The 22,493-nt window shown below is 36.4% G+C and overlaps 1 protein-coding gene and 1 long non-coding RNA gene across 7 annotated transcripts; one reads left to right on the forward strand and one right to left on the reverse strand.

Annotated features, from left to right (window-relative positions):
* The first annotated feature begins 316 nt into the window (after positions 1–316).
* Positions 317–21,979, forward strand: Ampdeam (AMP deaminase). Of its 4 annotated transcripts, none has more exons than XM_078181973.1 (14): positions 317–1,058; positions 1,868–2,004; positions 3,691–3,790; positions 8,502–8,679; positions 16,255–16,408; positions 17,090–17,276; positions 17,356–17,705; positions 18,250–18,447; positions 18,537–18,832; positions 18,984–19,110; positions 19,197–19,360; positions 19,438–19,732; positions 19,868–19,978; positions 20,193–21,979. In XM_078181973.1, the coding sequence occupies exons 2-14, from the start codon at positions 1,945–1,947 to the stop codon at positions 20,361–20,363; spliced, it is 2,391 nt and encodes a 796-aa protein (XP_078038099.1). In that variant the 5' UTR covers positions 317–1,058; positions 1,868–1,944; the 3' UTR covers positions 20,364–21,979. The 4 variants fall into 4 exon arrangements, with proteins under 4 accessions (XP_078038099.1, XP_078038102.1, XP_078038100.1 ...); XM_078181976.1 differs by lacking the exon at positions 3,691–3,790 and adding an exon at positions 8,190–8,304; XM_078181974.1 differs by lacking the exon at positions 3,691–3,790.
* LOC144470624 (uncharacterized) lies at positions 4,465–7,365 on the reverse strand. Of its 3 annotated transcripts, XR_013494164.1 has the most exons (5): positions 7,192–7,365; positions 6,564–6,714; positions 5,666–5,955; positions 5,418–5,573; positions 4,465–5,122 (listed from the first exon to the last, which is right to left on the reverse strand). It is a non-coding gene; the product is annotated as an uncharacterized LOC144470624 (long non-coding RNA). The 3 variants fall into 3 exon arrangements; XR_013494163.1 differs by having other exon boundaries at positions 5,418–5,955; XR_013494165.1 differs by having other exon boundaries at positions 4,465–5,955.
* Positions 21,980–22,493: the final 514 nt, after the last annotated feature.

The following is a 22,493-nucleotide window of genomic DNA, read 5'->3' on the forward strand; positions in this document are numbered from 1 at the left end:
AAGATCGACAGACGCGAGCCTGCGCCAGTCTAACTACAGTCGTTGTTGTGCAACGAGCTTCTCATCGCCACCGCCGCATTCCGCCAATCATATTCATTGCTGTGGATCTCTTTATTTCCAGTCAGTTTCCAGTAATCTCAAGCAATCTCAGGATCTCAGGTGAAACATTTCATATTATTTTATAATATTTTTACAGCATATTCCATAGCATATTCCACAGCATGTTCCATAGCGTTTTCTCATTAATCTAAAACATGTAAAAAACTATTCATTGTTTAATTTCTTCAATTAATATTACAGAGTATATGAATATTTTATAATATATGACAACTGGAATAATTTCATTCTTTAATTCAAATACTGAATTGTAAAACCGAAGCTAATGAGAAGCTGGTTCATTGTTCTATGTGAAAGAAGACCAGGAATCGTGCCTAGTTTATTCAGCATAGATTTCAATGAAGTATAAAACATGATGAATATTGTTTCGAGGAAATAGTACAGTATAATGTAAAATAAAATGTAATGGACCCAGTTCGTAGGAGAATAGCGACGGCCCTGGTCCGGGGACGCGTCATGAATTGTGTAGTGACAGTCGGCAGCTAACAGCACACTCCAGCACGTTTCATCGGCACGCTGGAATATTTTCACCATTTTCATGCGGAGTCTTCTCAATTAGAGCTGTTTCAAATTCCTACATCTCCAGTGTTATCGTCTGGAACAAACCAAATTTCTCTTTGCATTCCATTTATAGATTTCCATACGTACTCGCAATACGCGTGTATTGTTCAAGTGTTCACTGTGACTTTGTAGTACCTGTTATTATGATTATAAATGCAGAACACACATTAATATAAAATAATTTCCGGTGCTCCTGCGAATATAATATATGTGCATGTGCGTTCCTTAAACGTCTCACTCTATAATATTGTGAATGTTTTAATCAGTGTTCAAAGCGTAGCCAGTGTTTACTGATCATTCGTACAGATATAGTTGTGTGAGTTCAACGATTATTTCGAAAGGAAAGTTACATTTTCTTCGTTTTTCGGACACAACACGTCGTAAGTAAAGAAATCTATATATGTTATTTTGCTTCTATATTCGCTTCATCCTTGCATGCATATGTATGTACGTACGAACATTAATGATTCACAGGTCTTTCTACTTTATGCAATGAGTAATCAGTAATTCCGAGTAATGGGAATATTTAGGTCTCGCACGTGTCTTAATGAGTTCCCGTAATGACAATGGCGACGCTTTTTGAACTCTGTCACAAATATGTACTCTGAATTGGAACGATACTCCTTCTTCCGACAATTAAATCGATTGTTCGTTTTAGTATTTAACAATTACCAAATACCTGTTAACTTTATCAACATGTTCACGACTATTATGTCAACAAATATTTGACAAGAATTGCGAAGAATGTAAGAATTCGATTAAGAAGTGGACGTGAACAATCGAAGTTGAGAGTGTCACGAAAAACGAAAAATTGTTGCAGTTATTGCGCAATGTTACATACATATAATAAGCGTACAAATATTAATATACACGGAGTCATTATTATTATGAAGTCGTTTTAACAAGATTAATTTCATGCCTGAAGAATCACCTAGTAAACAAGTTATTAAAATCCGGATATTACGTTATGTTGTAGCACAAATAAATTTGGTTCCAAGAACAAGTTGCAGATTTAAATAATGAAATATTAGATACAACGAATAGTTTTAAATTAACTCATCTAAACATATTTTTCAAATCTCCTATTTAATGACCACAGTTCCATTGCACGAGTCTATTTCATTAGAAATTGGAACGTATACTATAAATTATTTCCGAATCGTTTAAAGAAATAAACATTTGTTTTCAGAACTATGGAGGAGCTGGTAGATGTGAATGGCGCGAAAGATTTAAATGGAGAAGACGACAGGATTTACTATGATTTAAATGGCGAAGGTGATGCTGACAGTTCCACAACTCCACATAACATTGATCCACATCGCGATCGTAAGTTTCACTATGCACTCGTTACAACTCACATGCGAACGATTATGGTTACCATTTTTGGTATTTTAAGCGAATGCCCCCCTTACAGGCCAGTTTTTCGAAATAAGTATACTTGAAAATTGCCGTTATATGCCGATAAAAATGATTTCGAACAATTTTTTCCTTAACGAAAATGTTAGATATTAATGAAAATCACGGATCAGAGAGCAAGGTCTACGAATTTTGGCGCAAAAAGCCAACATTGCAGCGAAAAGGTGGCGCCAGTTGCTCTCGCTCTTTTTCGTTAATAACTATTTAGCCAAGTGGTAACCAACATTTCCGATAAGGAAAAAGTGATTTCACATTTACATCTGTAATTGATATCTGCATACGTCTGTACATTTGTAAGAATTACATTGTCTGAAAATTTTAGCATAAAGTTTTTTGAAATGCGGATATTATTAAATAATATCATACTTGTTGCCAATTTTTGAAATAATAAAATACTACTGTTTTGATTGTTGGAATGAATTGAAACATTTTCAATTAACAAAGAACTTGAATGAAATTTTTAGATAATAGAAAATTTTGATAATAGAATATTACAAAAATAAACCTTCGGATAAAAGAGACTCTACTACTTATTCAATGCATCTTTGCATCGCCATCTTTGCGCCAAGTGATATCAGTTGTGCTATCTTCACTATTCATTTCTTTTAATATCTGTTGACTTGTTGCACATTTACCGAGGAATGGTCGGGGCAAGTATGCTGGTTAATCGGACATTCCGGGTAACCTGATACCGGATAAGTGGAGATTCCGGATAACCGGATGTGTCGGATAGTCGGAACTCTAATGTATTATGTATTATGTTACGCGTTCTTCGAACACAAGTAAAATATTCATTTAATCGAGCAACATTTGCCGCTGCAGGCAAGAATAATACAACGTGAATGAAGATAATGACGTAAGGTGGCGAGTTGCACCCTGTGCAAGCGCGATGTTCTTGTGCTTGATGTCAATACCAGCGGACAACGTTTTTGAAAATTGGCAAAGAGCCGACATCTTTGTTGCTTTGGACGTCACTGTCTTCTCTTCTCGAACTGAATAGTATTTTTGCCACCGTACGAAGGTTTGCTGGCCACTCGTGCACAGTTTGCTAGGCCGTCCGTAAGTTTCGGTACGCGAATAGAAGCAAGTTAACTTATACACGTTTTGCAACAACGTTTCGTTATTCGGTCTTCACTTATTCGACGATCTTCGACGGCCTTCGACAGTCGTTACATCGTGCCCGTTAAATGCTTTGAATGTTTTACACGTGTGTGTTTAGCGTCGGTCGGGTCTCTTCGTCAAATATGAATATTTCTAACGATATCGTAAGCACCGAAACACTCAATACTCTGATCGCCTAATCAAAAGTTATCAGATGCAGTGAGCTAGTATACCGTGTGTAAAATATCTTAAGGCTTCAACAGTGTTTATTCGAATGTTAAGTAGTGCAATTAGCACGTGTGTGTCATAACTGCGACTAGCCAACTATAGTTAGCTCGACGTCGGACCATTAAACTCAGTTATTAACGACTGCGCTACGGTTCAGATTCAAATTTGTGGTTCCCCAACTTCAAACGAAGACGCAGAACATTGCTGACTGAATTGTTCCTCCAAGCCAATAACGTTCCTACCAAACAAGTGTTTAATTATTTCAAGTGTTACCACATTGGAAAAATGTCAAGCAGAGGAGTCAATCCGATGCAGGATGATCTTTACTTGCGAGTTCCGAATTTCCTTATCGACTCCGAGGATGAAGGTAAAAACAAACACGTTCAAAACTCCAACGCGTTCTCAAATCACAACTCTTCACCTTGGCGAAATATACATAACAGAAAGCACCTATTTTTATTGATTATGAATTAAACTAGTCCTACATGAGTGAATCAATTGTTTAGTCTATTTACCAAACATTCAACTCACACTAAAGTATTCACATTGAGTATAAACGCTTGTAAAATAAAGACAACAGGTGTTCATACTTAGTCAATTTTCATTGATTTTCATCTCACCTTTGCTATAGTTTGAGTAAAAATTAATCAACTTGTAATTTCCATAATTGATGTCTTATTTTCATAATTTATCCTTACATTTATGCTTGCCTAGAGTTTATTGTTTGAAAACTACGCGCATCTTGAGATAAAGAAACTATGTAATGAAATATAAACAGCTTATAATTTAATTTAACATTTAATGCCTGTTTCTAAAGAATTCGATGTTCCTCCATGAAAATAGATTGTCGTTTAAACATTCCTTTTTTCACGCCAAACATGATATCTTATCAACGTATTTTATCTCTGCGATTATGGCGCAATGCAGCAAGACGACAGGTGGGTCCCGCGAGAATTAATTCAGCCTTTCTGTTAGTCAGACAATACTTAATTATTGCAACGTATATCAGAAATGTTTATTTAATTCTTGTAGTATTCATGAAATTGTTTGTCATTCGCGTCTTCATTGTGTGCAGAACGTTTGCGAATATCTAGAAAAAACAATTTTAAGGTTTCCCGTGGTTTTTCTAATTATCGGGATCTTTATGTGTGAATTATCGCGGAGATCAGCTACAAAATTACATATGCAGAAAACAGGTAAGGAGACCACCATTATCGACAATGACTTATTATAGTTCAGCGACAATAATCATTTTTTAAATGTTGAAACAATTGGAAATATACATAAAGTAAGTTATGACCTACTAATCTAACTATTTTTTTTAAAGCAACAATATTCTTTGTTCTAAATATAAGTATGTGCTTGTTTACAAGATACATTCTTTAACAGTGACCAATTGTAGCTTTATTCGCTACAAAGCCTTTTTTTTATTTCGTGGAAAATAAGTATATACGTATGTATGTATGCCTGCGGTAGTTTATTTTTAACTACCCTTCTCCAACTGCTTTTGTACGATGTTTTTAATGCGTACAAGTGTAGTGTTAGTGAACGGTCATTTTACAAATCCACAGCTGTTTCTTATCATTCATCTTTGGCCTCTAATATTAGTGAGTCGAACAGTTGCTTAGTATTTCACATCTGAAATTTCGTAGGTCATCATATTCTATTAAACGGCTAGTCAGCATCAGGATGCAGCTTGCTAAAATTAACGAAATTTTGTGAATAAGTTTAAAAGCCGTATTTTTTGAAACTTTTGGGATATATTATCTAAACTAAACAGTGAATCACGAAAATACTTGAACGATTTTTATTGGTTGAAATGCGTATTAATATCTTAAAGCAGCTGATATAACCTTTCGACCTGAATCTTATCGAAATGTGTATTATAGTTGCAGAAAAATATATACAGTTCGTTGTAGACGGACTGGCTAATTAAGAATAATTACTCAACTTTCGAAAGACGTCAAAAGTAGAATGTTAGTTTACAAACTCACGTTTCGATGATTAGTATTAGTAGAAACCATCCATCAATTTGCTCCGAGAATAGATTAGAGAAAATGATTAAACATCGAGGGACTAGAATCACGTTACGTTGTTTCCAAAATATAATTTTTGTGAAATCCTTTATAGGTGTGATTACCATGATTTGTCTATAAATAGTAGAACAATGAACCAAAAGAATTTGACAGTCGTCGTTGTAGAATGTTTGCACTCCTTTAAGATAATAGTCTCAACCACTTACTTTGATTAGATTTTGAAGATTCGAAGCTCTTTAGATTCGTGTCAGTAAATTACCGAATACATGAAGTTATATATTCTGATAGTATTGATTGATTCCAGGAATATCTATATCGTTCTTTCGATTTAGAAATTCAGATTTGAAATGTCTCAATGTTGTTCAATAATGTACAATGGATGGAGGCTGGAAATCCATTTTGTGTGGCCATAATGATTTTGATGTTACTTCAAAGTTCAAGGTTGCGGCACAGTAGGTCGTTGAATTCGTCTCGATGCCAGTTAGAAGTCGAAAACCTGCAATTTTTGTAAACCAAATTTAATTTTGTTGCCAGAATGTTAGAAATATCTCAAAAGAAAAATTGTTTATCTTATCACAAAATCATTGTAAATGAATAACTTTTCGGACTTGGAAGATTGTTACTAGTAATAAAAAGAATTTATTCGAATCTATCGGAGTTGAAAGAGTGACTTTTGGCCAGAAAAGAACTGAAATGTATTGATGCCAGTTGCAGAGGCAGGCTTGTCAGTGGATGTGCGACTGTGTGTATAATAAACACACGAGTGAATGTGCGTGGGTGTCGTGCGCACGTATATAGATTCTACGATCTCTATCAAGTGGCAACACCACGCTACAGCCAGTGTGCTCGATACTTGCGACCAGTTAAAGTGGTCAGTGCCCCCTCAAGTATTATACAAACTAGACGCGCCTTGGTGATTTTACAGTTACCAACATTTATTGTATTGCATATTTTCTCAAGGTGTCCATTCACTCTGTTCGCTCTAATCGATTTATTCGCGTTTGTTATCGGTCGAACGTATTCGTGTTGTGTGTTTAGTGTTTCGTGCGACATTGCACCTGTGAAAAAGATTGTGTTTCGGAACGTGTGAACGCTGGTACATACCTATTTATCAGCGTTGAGTCACGATTATTTTGAGCTGGTCGATCGCCTGTGTTTGTTATTGCAGCACAATATTCTATATTTTCATCCCATACGATCGCACATTGTTCGTTGACAGTGGTGCGTTCCTGCTGCACAGTAGGTTGGAGATTTCCTGTAGAATAGTATTTTCCATCATTACTATAGAACGAAATCAAAAAGAAAAGTCTATTGTTTAGACAAACGCAGAGTTGGCCTTGGACAGTATTGAAAGATTTAATTATCCTTTCCTCTTTATTTCTAGAGAAACGTTAATTATATTATTAGTACACTGCATCAATACTATTGTAACTGTTTTAATAGACGAAAGATAATACATTCACGTTTTACAATTATTTTAATCTTTCAACTCTACCGAATTGTAACTACTGATTTTTGTCATAAATGCTTCAAATCATTCATTCATCTATCACCGTGTTCTCTTGTCTGATACAGGCTTTTAGCATGTAGCAGTAACTGTATTAAATGGCAATCGGTAAAATAAAAACGTTAACGATGTAGTTGTTTTGTCAGTGGAACCTAGCCTGTCATATCTTATCTACCATGAACAGGTAGTTATTTCCGAGCCAGGAAAAGTACGTGAACGACTCACTATGAAACGCCTTCCGTTTGAAACGTTGGGACGCGCCGTGTCGCGTCGTCGACGCAGTTACAAGGCTTTGGATCATCTCCAAATTAAGCGGCCGATGATTTACGGAATTGGATACTTTTCGGAGAGCGTTTCGAACGCGTTTTTACGCAGTGACCTTGCTAAGTGGGACAGAATCGTAAATCTAAATACGCGCTGAAACGTGGAAATGTCGAAACGAGATAGAATCGAGTACAGGTATATGTAGACTAATCAAATTTAACTGGACACCTGGTATCTGTTAATCTCAATTCTATCAGCATGTTACGTAGAATCTGGTAAATCTGACAATGCAAGCCATGATAAGCTTAATGGTTATCAGCGCAATTAATAGAATATATGATATGTTTGATTAATATCGCTGACACCACGCACTTAAAGCAGAGGGTCTAATTGTTCCTTATTTTACCTTGATGCAAACAAAATTTTCTACTACTATACCAGTCAAGGCCCTGTTACTGAGGAAAATTAGGCTGCAAGGATAATACCGTAGAGATCAAGCGACGCGTCTGGTCATGACATACCAATTCTATTTCTTCTCGTACTAGAAGCCACGCGAACTTGACGCGTCTTCTCACGCTCTGTTCTCTTATAAACAAAGCCTTAAATGAAAAAATTTACTCTTCATTTGTTTTATATTCGAAGAAGAGAATTTGATAGAGCATTTCATATTATACGCGTCAGTTTTCCCTACATTTTCATTGGTGGAATTTCCGATTCGCCAAATGATCATCTCGATTGTGTCAACCTGAACGAAAAGAGGTTGAATTGAACCTGTTATCGCTCGTACCCTTCATTACCTCCAATCTATCGTAGCAGTTGCAACTATTAACTAGAGTAACTGCTGCTCTACTACCATCGCGAGTAGTAGAGCGCAATTGCAACAGACGATCGACAGACAAGCTTGATCAATTGGATAAGCTAGGTCAGCTCGATCACTTCCGAATGGGATATCTTTTCAGTCGCGTAAAGCAGTTCAGATGATGGTACTGGATAATGATTCCGAATATTTGAGCGGATACAAACGAAATTCCGTGACGGAATGGTTGCAGAAAACGAGAGAGGCAGAGAACGATGGTAATTTCTGGAGTTTATTCTGTAAATTTCAAGTGAGATGATTTTCGCAAAAATTGAAAGTCTACCGTAGGTCCCTAATGATAATTTATTGATACACGAGGCACAACATATCATTGTACTTGTTGGCAGTGGATCCCTGATTGTGCACTATTAGCAAGAAAATTTCAGCAATGTATCCGAAATTCTGTTGATTGCAGGTAGTGAGAGTCCAGTGTTTGGGTTGGAAGGTAGTGTAACGGGAGCAGTTGGTGGAACTTCCTTGAGGCTAGCACCGCAGGAATTGCCGAACGAAATTTCAGCTCCCTATGAAGTGCCGCAATTTCCAATTGAACAAATTGAGAAGAAACTGCTGATACAGAGGCAACTCACTGTCAAGTAAGTGAATCTGCTGTAAATTATTTATCATTCAAGTAACTAATTATGTTCTAACCGAGTATTAACTGAAACATCGGTATCGTATGCGTTGAAGAATTACACAATTAAATATGCTCAAACTGTTTCTAGAAAAAAAAAAAAGAAACATGAACACGAACCCAGATGGTTGATAAGCCAAAGAACTAACGTAGTTCGCAATTCTTCCAGATAACCTAGTAACCTATTTTCATATACATACAACTACGTGCAGTCGTTTGCGGCAAAATGCTGTAGCATTCTTACGCATATGTACGAGCATAAAGAGATCATTTAAAAATAAAGTATGCGGTCGTGCATAGAATTGTACAGGGTTTCAAACGAATCTTTAAAATGTCGCGATTGCTACTAATGATAATGAAAACTGTATTAGGTGAATTCTATTGTTTGGGTTTCATTTTAAAGAACCCAGAATCTGGTGTATTGCGATTTTTCCATACTCCGTATAAAAGGGGAGAAATGGACGCAAAAGTATGAGTAGAATTTATCTTGTAACCAGATTTCCGAACAAGTGGGAGGGTTGAAATTGAAAAGAAAGTCTAGGTACTTTTCGACAAGCGGTAAGACTTCGCGATTGTAATCTCTATCTAGGGATAGACGTACGAAGACCTCGCGAAGGATGGTTGGTTAAGGGGGTAGGTTGGACTTGGACGGCCCTGAGGGTCGTCGCGTCATGTCGCCGCGATGCGTCGCCGCTTTATGTCGGTGTTTTATATCGCGTTGCTACCGAGCTACACGGTCTCAGTCGTCGTGAGACGGTCGGCACGAAGCGAGCTGCTCCGCGTTATGCACTACGCGAGCTTTCAATCATATCCGGTCCACGACCACGAAATATTACGCCCGTGGATGCACGCAAGATCGACGATCAGTTACCGATAACCTTTTCCGAACTCGCGGCTAGTGTTTTCGGGACTAGGCCGTGTGAGTCGGTCTGGCGATTTTTAGATATTTCATGCTTGCAAATTCTGTTCACTGTACTTCGAAAGCGCTCAACTTGTTTTCAATCTTCGCCGACAAGATTGGAAGTGAACCGGATCTCTGTGTACTCTAGATTTGTTCACGATACGCGTGGTTCCGAAATATTTGATTACGCGCTTGTGACAGTTCGAACGAAATATCCTTTGATTCAGTTTAACTTTCACGATTCACACGCCGTCAGCGCACGTAGCTGGATTTGAAATTTAAAAAATATTCAAATATTCGAAGCAACCGGTCACTTTCGCTGGAACTAAAATTATCGATTGTCCGAGCTTGTTGAAACAGTAACAAGAAATGCTCGTACTACTCCAGTTTCATTGATTCACCAATGTTCGCACAGTGCTCTTTACCTCGAATGAACGGAAACGATATCAGTAAAATTATTTGCAGATGGTTAGCTTTCGTTTTACGAGTGTGTCGCAACCGTGAACCATAGAGCGGTAGGGACTGTAGAGCATAGAGGTACAGTGAGTGGAAAGTTAACAAACGATTTCTCATTATTTGCAGTAAGGGTGAATGATGGCTGTGAATGCACGCATAGAATATTAGTTAATGTTTATTTGAACAACGTCAAATTGAATTTCGTGGAGGCTTCGGTCCTTTTTCAGCGGCTCGTAGAGATGTTTCGTGAGTCTAACAAACTGTTTGAAATTAAGTTTGATGCAGAATTCAAGTCCAGAATCGGAACGACACGGATCTAAATTGAATTATTATAGACATTAAGCGGCATAGGCACACATGAATATTACGATATGCGAGCGTCGTTATTTTCATTTTGAGCCTTACAGAATAAACAAGTAAGGAATAATGTAGTATCGTAGGACAATGCAAAGGGAAAGTTTAAAGAAGCGTTTCGTATGTCTGACGTTAGTACCGTGTATGCAAGAAAAGTAAGGATAAGAAACAAGAAGGATTCTGTAACATGTTCGCTGGTGCGAATGAATCGAAACGGTGGCTGAGGGATAATAGGATACTCTTGAGGTAAATTAAAGTGCGGTTTTAACGATTACACGTACTCTTTGACGGGTAATATTGCCAGTAAACGCCATATAGTTTTGATCGTGGTAGTTTTCATTGACTCATTTTTAGCTCTCTCCACGCTCTATATTGCTTTCGAAATCAATTCGAAGTTCACAGCCTGATCCATTCACGGATAATGCCCGAGATATTTCGATGTCGACGGCGCGTACGCTTGCCCGCAGTGATCTTGCTGCATCTACAAATGATTTGATTAGTCTTTTACTTAATGTTAGTCTTGCCGCAAGTCGCGAGTGTATACCAATAGTTTATCAAAGTCGAAAGCGTAGTGTGATACTTGGTTTCGAAACTATCATCTAACGACAATACGTAGTTACACTAACATAAAGTATCACCTGTCGTTTTCGTCGTCTCGCACGACTCCAGCTTCATCTTGTCATTTTTAGGATTAAAATTATAACGAGAGAACTGTGTAACGTAGAATCAGCAGTTGCGAGTAAACTGGTAGAATTCTTAATGCTTGTGTAATTATCAATTTTGTATGCGAGTTTACATTTTTACTACGTCCCCTATCCCCAAACATGCTGTTATATTCAACAACGAACTAACAGAGGTCAAGCGTCGTTCAGATTAAATATTGGACTACTTAATTATCGATAAACCACATAAAAAGGGATTGTCGAATTGACAAGTTCATTAGGAGTGAGCCATAGGAGATGCCATTACAGTGTTCTGACATTATACTAGTCGATCGACTGCAAATGTGCGAATAAGAGAAGTTCAATTTTCGCACGCGAACGCAGTATAGTCTCTAAGAGACTGCGTTCTAAAATGCTGTTGCAAATGACTCAGTGACCTCTCTCCGACTAGGAGTGTACCTGATTTACTATGAGTTCTCGCTGAACCCTGACCTAGTAATCGTATAGAGTCTGAACATTAGTAAATTATCCACCTTTGCAGAAAGCCCGTTTTGTTTTGCAAGAATTACTTAACTACACGCTCATTCATTTAGCCGACACATACAGACACTTTCAAAAGTTCTGAAACTGTAAAAGCGTTCTTTAAAGAAATCTTTTTGACGAAAGATCGAAGGCTTTCAAAGTTCTATCGGTTGTTCGTTTCAACTTGATTTTCATCGTGTTGCATTTTTTCATGAAAAGTGTCTTGGGTTAGTATCTCCGATTAGTATCATTATCTATGTATTCGCGTCGAGGTGCCACTGAGATTATAAGATGATCTGCGATTTTATAAACGCAAGTACATTTAAATAGGTCGTGTAATCAGCTTTTGCCGCAAAATAAAGCGCATAAAACAACAGTGACTTGTTTCTTAATTGCCATTGCTTCAATAAATTGACATCGTTCAATTTGCTAACCCAGGCCGATACTGCTCGCGAGATATTTTACCCCATCGCTAGTCGTAGTACATCTGGATTCTGGATACAAGGACACAAGATTGACACGAGTATTTACAGGAATCGTTGCGAGTTCCTACTATAGTATGTAGAGTATACGTTCAAAATTATGATCTCTATTTGCGAGTAAGTAGCTAACAACATCGTCGGCTAAACATTGCGTTTAGAGGAGGTAGCGCGAATGATCTTGATTTTGAAATATGTCATCAAGGTTTAAACCATATATACATTCTAAAAAGTGTAATTGTTAACTATGCATGAAATATTAAAGGCGACGTGAAAAAAGGTACGTATATTGTTCGAAATAAAATATCAGTGAAGTTATACTATTCGACGGAAAAGGCGAGAAAACAAAACTACGTTCGATGGACATTCAGAGGAAAGGATCTACGTTTGTTGGACATTCGGAGGAAAGGGTCTACGCGTTTGAGGGAGAGTGTGAAGAAATAATTTATTGTTCCATCAACCCTGCAATTGTAAGAGGTCTTGGAGTAAGGACTGTCGAACATCGCGGAAAAACTATACTTAAACTTAACGCTGATAGCGCAACGAAAGTGTCGCAGATGTGGAGACAAAGAACAAAGGTTGGAACCGAAACCGCGTTTTCCTGACAAAGTCGGCCAGGAGAAAGCCAACAATATAGCAACGATGGGAATGGAAGAAGAGATGTGATCCTGTGAAAACAAGAGTCTACTCATCCTCTTGTCCGAATCGTCGGTTAAAACAAGTATTATTAATTTGTAGTGTCAAGTGTTATTATTAGAGATAAAACCATCACCGTAGGATATGATACCACGCGATCATCTAATTAATACACATATGCATAATTATGTATAATATTAATTCAATTTTTTAATGTATACTACACTGTGCTATGTATTTTTTATATAGTCACAGCGATCATGGATTAAAATGAATGACTAAAATCATGCTAAGGAGAGAACATTGCGCAAACATTCTTTCACGGTTCACAGAATCGAAGGTGTTAGAATACATCTACGGTAACCAAGCTGAAACATTCCTCTGCACCCTGTATTATCTGTACATATCGCTTCGACTCATTGTCAGGGGAAAATCGATGAGACACACTAGTCGTAATCCGTCTCCTATCCTTATTTACACGTAGATATACTTAAGGAAAACTATTGGCCAAGAAGTAACGCAGAAATTTTCAGGAAGAAACAGATTTTAGACTAAAATCTCTGTAGCGAGAAGCTTTGAAAATCACGTATGCTACAATTATGCTTTTACTTTTGAAAATATGGTGAAGCGTAACGACGCAAACCTACCCCTTCGCGTTGGTCATCTTCATATATGTAGAAGAAACTTCTTTTTTACAATTAGACGTTGTAATCTCAGCTATTTATATTTTAGATTTTGAGTATTTTAGAAGTTACCAAGTCCTTGCGCGTCACTCGCAGCAGGGACGATGCCTTAATTAAAATCGACACGAGCTTGCGCCATGGTACATTAATTCGAAAGTGACAACCCAGTTTTGTATTTGTATCCAGGAATCACGGGGGGCGCGCTCTAACAGTAACTCTGAGAATGAAAAGTATTGATTGCGAACGAGAGGATGTGAACGTGGGCGAGACGCGAATATGGTTGTGCTGGCTAAAGTATCATTTCTTCATCTGTTATGCAACCATACATGTACTATTTCTTACTCACTTACCCTCTTACTATTTCTTCTAATCATTCAAATATATGCTAATCAGAAAAATCAAAGAACGCTGATTTATCATCAAAAAGACCTTCTGAATGGAACATTGTAAATAGATATTTACAATGATATATAGAACAATTACAGCGCACTCTCTTGCCTCTTTCCAGATTCCCCATTCTTGTTGTGCGGAGTGAATTGTCTTTTATAACAAGACAATACACGTCGTGACTCTTCGGAATGTTGATCACGACTAAGAGATTCGTCTTTCATTTCTCTACTCGGCGTTTGCCCCGATGAAATTCCTAAACTTTGATTGATTAACCCAAGTGCCTGGGTCTTTCCAATCACAGCTGTTCGCTGTCTTATTCTTCATGCCCTTAGAGTGCTTCTTTTCGAAACGACGAGGTGATCGGAGGGGGCGAGTTTGTCGTGAAGATGCCATGGGGGACTTTCCTTCGGGCCACCTGCGTCGGACCCACTTGGCGAAAGGCCGATAAGTCCGTCTCAAGTACCCTTCAGATAATCCCCTAATTTATGACCGCCTCTGTTTACTACTAAGGACTTTCGGAGAAAGACTCTAATAAACGTGCGACCACAAAGTGTGGAAATTATCGACTCGGAAATAACTTTGTCGAACGAGAATCGTAAATTACTTTGGCCCTTTGCACGAAAGAAAAACTCTCCCTTGCGCGCACGACCGGACGCTGCAATAGAAATTATTGGTAACGAAATATGTTTTTCTGGTCACAAATAACTATTATTTATAACTAAAAATGATCGTACTAAAATCATGATTCTTACGCATTGATTTTTCTTATCGATTACAATATTCCAGTAATAATTATTTGTATTTCTTTTACGGTTCACGATTAGATTTTTCTTACCGATTTATTCCATAAATATTGTTCAAACAACTGTTATTTTCTACCTGTTCTTTTGAAAGGTAATGTAAGCGTGATCGTAACTACTTACTAAAATACTACACAACAATTCGTGTTTGCATGAGCAATCCTAAATAACACTTGTAAATAATAGCGAACAGATTAGATCTTAAAATTATATTAAAGTGAATGCTATTTTTTTCTCTTGTGTATTTCTTTTTCATGAATCTTAATTTTTTACTAAAACAACGTTTGCCAGTTATTTGACGATTTTGAATGTTTATAATAAAATAACACTTTCCCGTCTACAAATTATCTTCTCGCATTTAGTCATTGTCATAAATTCAATTTTTTAATTCATGGATAAATTTTTCTATATTCGCTCGCAAAAGTCGCTCGCATCCGGGAAATGAGTTTCTGAAGTCATTCGAAGTAACTTTTTCCTTAACGCAAATGCAATTGCGTCATCCGACCTTGCCCCGCATTGGTCTCGATTGCGAGTGTTTTTTGGGACATCCTCTATAGTCTGAAATCTAGTCTGCATTTAGTATTGTTATCCCATGTAGAGTTATGAATGTGATAGAAGTGGCTGTTGGAGAATGGTTACATAATGTTGCCATTGTTTGCTATATTTTGACAGTAAGAATCGTCTGTGTAAATATTTTTTATAAAGGAACAGATCATCTGCAATTTATGGTTCTTTTGAGACTCTTTATTCACACGACGATTAAAATACGATGCAATAACAGAAGCATTCCAAATCATGACTGATCCGAAGGTGGAGAATAAATACACCTGCAATATCCAAGACAAAACACTTCATTATATCCTCCCACTTCTTTATATCGTTTATATAAGTTGTCCTTACGCTAACTGATCGTTTCTATAAGACTTGATATTTTTTGTACGCATTGGATTATACGGCAATTACTTCTTGTCTTCTATTTTCATCAAATTTGCATATGTTGTATAACTGGACTTTAGAACTTCTTCAGTAGCATATATTGCTATTGGGTGTACACTTATACAGAACATTCAATGTAGCTACAGTTTTCCGCGACTATCTCGGAATTTTTATACAAAAGGAACTTGTTGAAAATATCGAGTCGTGCAACATACATATTTAAATCTCATCTAGATTGTCGAGGAAAACCACGTTGGAAATAATTGCCCATTGAATTTCTACGAGTAGATTACCGATATTACCCTTTCAATTCTTTAGAATTTTTCAAGTGTTCTAGAACGAATCGAATAAAGTTAGACTTGAATCTGTTTGAATTTGTTTTGGAATTAACGTAACAATGCTTGGAGTCATTTCGATTTCCTAATGGCGTCTTCATCGTGTCCGTGTACACTTGGTTGTCATATCCGCTACTGATCTTTCTCGCCTACTCGTGCTAATTGCGTTTACTCTTCCGATCGATCGGTTGGCAAGAGGACCGAACCAGCCACGAATAATTACATTACACGATCGACTTTCCAGCGTTGAGAAAACACCAAAACGGAATTATTCCATCGTATTTCCCCCTCTTAATTTGATTAACACTGGTGATCGCATTGCGTTCAATTTTCATTTGCTGTGTCAGATCGGGGAGAAACATATTTGTACTTTTCATTTTCAGAGCTGCCAAAGACCTAGAGGAACGTCGTAGCCACTATGAACCTTCGCTGGGACCTGGCATACCGGACGACGTCGACCATAGTTTCAATCTCGAAGAAAATGACTTCGTACCACACTTTCAAAGAGTTTCGATATCTGGGGAGGATACTTCCGGAGTACGTACAGTCTTTCATTTCCATTTTAAATTCAATTTTAATTTCCACTCGAATGAATTTCCAATGTTAACTTCGTTTCGAGTTTTCCCTCTTCTTCATTTGCATATTTAAGCTTCGAACACTTTCGTGAACGATATGATGTATGCGCACACAATGCACATGTATAGTGATTAGTGATTATACTACACGTAATATGTGTTACATCGTAAACCCGATCTTACCTTTTCGAAGTTTCTGTGAGCAGAAACCTCAAGAGTGCTGGTTTACGTGGGAAACCTTAGTTAACAGAGCCATCAGCCTCTTCCGTTACCACTTCCAAGTTCCATCATTTCATCGGAAGCTCTTTAACCTTTAGGTTACTGTCACTTTTGCTTACAGCTGTGACCTTTGCTGCGACTTCATGTTCTATATAGTATTCTTACGATATTAAACTTTATACTATTATATTTATTAAACAACAATTTCATTTCTTATTTCTTCTCCCTTTTGAATTTGTTATTTATCAGGCTTTTCAAAATTCTTGTAATTTCTTTCCGAAACTTTATCAAACTTCGTCAAACGAGTTTTAAACATTTCACTCAGATACAGACTCTTTTGGCCGGTACTAAAAGGGTTAAGATTATACTACGTCCTATAATAGTTATATGTATATGTATAGTTAACGACGTATGCATATTTCAGGTACCTTTGGAGGATCTCCAGCAGGCGTCACAGCTATTGGTGCAAGCACTTGCCATACGTGAGAAATACATGAACAATTCAAAGCAAAGTTACCCTTCCATTACCTCTCGATTTTTGCGTAGTATTGACAAAAGACCAATAAACAGTGGCGACGAAGTTCAACACGACGACCGTAAGGCCATTGCAGGTGTGTAAACTATTCTTTCTATTTCTTGTGGCAATATAGGCGAGGATAATATTTTGTCTTCTTTCTATTTCATTGTTAGATCACCCGGTACATGCGCCTGCATCCAGGGGAGATCCATGGGAGTGCGAGTTTCCCCCGTCGAAAAATTACAAAATTGCACCCGTCAACGGTGTTTTCAATTTATACGCTAGTGAAGAAGATTTTGAGAACGAAAAACCGATTCCTTATTCGTATCCGGATTTGGCAATTTTTGTCAGAGACATGAACCTCCTCTGTACGATGATCGCCGATGGCCCCTTGAAGTCATTTTGCTACAGAAGACTGAGTTATCTATCGTCGAAATTCCAATTGCATGTACTATTGAACGAGCTTAGGGAACTTGCGAGTCAAAAGGCAGTTCCGCATAGAGATTTTTACAACATTAGAAAGGTCAGTATACCAAATACACTTTATCAGCGTAATCAGACGAACGCTTACAAATCCAATACTAATATTATTATATGTATGCACGTATAGATTACTCACGACTGATCTTTCCTGAGTTTACACATCGGTTTTAGTAGTAGCTAGGTATTTCACATCAACGGGGAATCATACATTGCAGCATTTATAGCTCATCATGTTATTTCTGCTGCATACTTTCTGAAAATTGTACATACTGGGTAATTATTTACTTCAGCGATTCTTCACCGAATCATTGTAATATATTTTCAAGGTTGCTATTCCGTACAACCATTCTTTATACATCTCACTCAGCTCAGTGCTCAGTCATCATTTCCGAGATTGCATTTATGAACTTTTCTGTATCAGGTTTCTTAGGCCAGTGTGCACTGCAGTGGTCTCAGAACCATATCGGTGTCGTGACCAATGTTACCGATAATTTACGAATTTAGGCACGTTAGCACAGACTTAGGAATTATTATTAATATTATAATTATTATCATTGTTAATATTATCATTGTTATTATTGTAGGTTGATACACATATTCATGCAGCTTCGTGTATGAATCAAAAGCACCTTCTCCGGTTCATTAAAAAGACTCTGAAGAATCATGCGGATGAGATTGTTACATGCTCGAAAAACGGAGAAACAATGACTCTCCGAGAGGTGTTTCAATCGATGAATCTAACTACGTACGATCTCAGTGTTGACATGTTAGATGTTCATGCAGTAAGTACTAGCTAATCTTCCAGTTGCAACCTGATTCGATTTTACCACAATATTGAGGATAGATATAATTAATGTGTAACTCTCTCCAGGATAGAAATACGTTTCATAGATTCGATAAATTTAATGCCAAGTACAATCCTATCGGAGAAAGTCGACTTCGCGAGGTCTTCTTGAAAACGGACAATTATCTAAATGGTAAATTCTTTGCGAGCATTATTAAAGAAGTTGCCAGCGACCTCGAAGAATCGAAATACCAAAATGCAGAACTACGACTCTCCATTTATGGCAAAAGTCCAGAAGAATGGGACAAATTAGCGAAATGGGCCATTCAGAGCGACGTCTATTCGGATAATGTCCGTTGGCTTATTCAGATTCCTCGACTCTAGTAAGCGATTGTTATATTTCACATGTTTTTTTAAACGAACTATAGTATAAGATATAATTGTGCGCGTTATTTCAAATGGGACACCCTGTATATTTTACATTCTAATCCAACAGTGAACATACGATGGTTGAAAATTGTTATTTATTTTTAGTGATATCTTCAAATTGAACAAACTGATGACTAACTTCCAAGAGATTTTAAATAACATCTTTCTTCCTCTTTTTGAGGTAACAAATGATCCCAATTCTCATCCAGAATTACACAAATTCCTCCAATATGTAAGTAATTTTAAACACGTATTGTTAGAAGAATTGTAAATATATTGAATTGTCAATATACAATTCGATTATTATTGTTATTATAGGTAATAGGATTTGATTCAGTCGACGACGAAAGCAAGCCTGAGAATCCTTTATTTGATAAAGATGTATGCCCACCAGCAGAGTGGGATGATATTGAAAATCCCCCTTATGGATATTATCAATACTATACCTATGCTAATATGACTGTTTTAAATCATTTTAGAGCGTAAGCTAATCATTATTTTTTCGTTTCATTTTTTTTGTTAATATTATTAATGTAATATATACAACAACATTTTACAGTGACCAAGGTTTTAACACCTTCGTTTTGAGGCCTCATTGTGGTGAAGCTGGCCCAATTCAACATCTTGTGTGTGGTTACATGATGGCAGAAAATATTTCCCATGGCCTTTTACTTCGTAAAGTACCAGTACTACAGTACCTGTACTACTTGGCACAAATTGGAATAGCAATGTCACCTCTCAGTAATAATTCTCTCTTTTTAAACTATCATCGTAATCCCCTTCCAGAATACTTAGCGAGGGGATTATGCATAAGCTTATCTACAGATGACCCACTTCAATTCCACTTTACCAAGGTTAGTATAATACATTTCAATTTACGGTGAATTCTCTCCCACATTGACTCTGTTAGAGGTCTATACACATTGTCCGCGTACTACTCTTACGCTTATTCTAAGATTCGCTTTTAATACTCCATTCAAATTATTTAGGAACCATTAATGGAAGAATATAGTATTGCTGCTCAAGTATGGAAACTCAGTTCATGTGATATGTGTGAATTAGCACGTAATTCTGTACTTATGAGCGGTTTTCCACACAAGGTATGTTTTCAAATACGTATAGACGTATGTATTACAAAACTATAAGTTCCTTTTGACAAGGAAACAACTTTCGTTCAAAACAGTTTTATACAATATGCTGTTTACAAGGCAAAATTAATATCACGTTTAGTGTTATTCGATATGTCGATACTTTTTCCTGTTTACTCTTCTTTTTTCTTGTATCTCAAACTCTTTACTTTCTATTATTTTACAGAGCAAACAATACTGGCTTGGACCAAACTACACTAAGGAAGGAGTAGCTGGTAATGATATTACCCGAACAAATGTGCCAGACATTCGAGTAGCCTATCGTTACGAAACTTTAGTAGACGAATTGTCAAATATTTTTAAAGTCGTTGAAAAACCTGACGCCGTTCCATTTTAACCTTAGTCATTATATACATATTACTCTATCTCATGTCCATGAAAAAAATGCATTGAAAACTATTTGCAACGCGAACTATAACTAATCATGTGATTTATGCTAACAATCTTTGCGGACTTTAAATGACTCCTTTGTAGAAGGTATTCTCTTTATTGAATGAATGACGATATAGAGATTATTTTTTTAACGCTAGTTGTAAAACCATTAAGGACAACTTACATGATCTTGTTTAGACGTGTCCACTCATGCAGTTTATCCGCACTTAAGTGACGCCGTCAATCATGTATTTCGTAAAGTATTGAAGCTACGAAAAACATGTTTACATGGAACACCCTCATCGCCCTAAACGTGCCAACACGTACGCACACGTGCCATAACGTGCCATATCTAACTTTGCTAATCATTGTTTCATAAATACCGACTAACAGTCTCAAGTATCTTCATTCGAATTTTCCCGCAGGCTACAAAAGTCGACTGTAAATTCTTTCGAAGGCTGATTTATCTTCCTCCAACTTCATTAAAAATTTGCCGATGGTAATGTGCAGTGGGACACGGAAGTATTCGAACGCCTTTTAAAATACAATAACTTTACCACTATCAACTAAACAATGACTAAAATGCATCTTTAAAATGCGTTTTTTAACTATTTATGCGTCTCTCACCGTGCATGTTGCAAGAGACCCATTTGTTGGCAGAAGAGAATGTTTTTATACTAATAATTTTACAGATCATATCGAGAAACTTCATTTTTTAATGAAATATAATTTTCTAATATATTTTTACATTGTTCTAACAACGTAGTATACAACGAAACTGAATTTTGATTGGTAAAATAGTGGAATGCTCACATCGTTATCAGTTCCGTTTGTATTGAAAACTATTCATAATAAACTGCATATTTGTAGGTTGCTAGATTTTATGAAGTCATTAACAAATGCTGTAACAAAAAATATATAATTACATTTAAAAGATGGATGGTCACTCACCAGCAGATGTGTCTCCTTGAGTTTTCGAATATCCATGTAAGGATTTCTTTCGTATCCTCAGTGTTTTACAAGATAATTGACTGTATTATTTAAGCGCAGTTACGCTATGCGCTACCCATAACTTTATAAGTATACGATCTGTATGTATCGACAATTATTTGAAAACTATCTGTTTACATTTTTAAAGTATTTCAAACACAAATACATACAGAGTGCATGACTGTATGTATTAGATATTTTACCTCCTCCCACAGAAAAAAAATAAGTCAAAGGGTAAAAAATTGTCTTTGTATTCTTTTGCTTGGAAGATCTCTTCCTGAAATATCTATTACATACTGTTAATTATTCTGTATATTCTTGCAGATAAATACATATAAATTAAGTTACAGGGGAATGTCTTTCACTCATATTTCAGAACTTCAATATAAGGCAGCGATAGATTAATGTGAAATTTTTCATATATGTTGACCAATATGATAGTAGTTAGATATTAGATAGGGTTAAAGTTTAAACTGTTCCAGTTTCCAATATGCATACTAAAAATTGGATGTTAATATACGAATTAAACTAATCTATATATTGTATCACTTTTATGTTCAAATGTGTAATATATGATACAGAAACAATTCATTTTTTATGTCTCAGCTGCAGTAAAATTGTCAGTCCGACTTTTTGAATTTAGTTTTAGTTTCTTATCTTTTTGTACATTTATACAGTCAGCGTATATAATGTTTGTTTTTAACAACTATATCTTCGACTTATGAACGAATAGTTCTTTTGTAGATGATCGTACATCTTATTATAATGTTTATAAATTTGTATTATGATGAATGTGTATACATTACATTCGAGAAAACTAAATTCAACATTTTTTACACTTTGATCGACACCGAATGGCAAAGAAAATCATAAAATTTACCCTTAACTCTAATAGCATGCAAATGACTATGTATTTACTTTCCACAATTTTCTGTCAATGAGTTTTTACTGGCAAATATTTAATAATGACGATATACAAGCATATATTCATACCACGTCTTAATATTGAACACAAATTGTTACCAAGTAGAAAGAATGTATCTATTGTACATACTATATTCTACAAAAAAAAAAACGAAATATACTTATATTGTTAAAATATATA

Source organism: Augochlora pura, chromosome 5 (genome assembly GCF_028453695.1).
Source record: "Augochlora pura isolate Apur16 chromosome 5, APUR_v2.2.1, whole genome shotgun sequence".
NCBI lineage: Eukaryota > Metazoa > Arthropoda > Insecta > Hymenoptera > Halictidae > Augochlora > Augochlora pura.

Coding starts and splice junctions, on each gene's coding strand:
- Ampdeam (XM_078181976.1), top strand. CDS start 1,945: ATGGCGAAGGTGATGCTGACAGTTCCACAACTCCACATAACATTGATC. Junction 18,448..18,536: donor ACATGTTAGATGTTCATGCA/GTAAGTACTAGC, acceptor AACTCTCTCCAG/GATAGAAATACGTTTCATAG. Junction 19,979..20,192: donor TGAGCGGTTTTCCACACAAG/GTATGTTTTCAA, acceptor ATTATTTTACAG/AGCAAACAATACTGGCTTGG.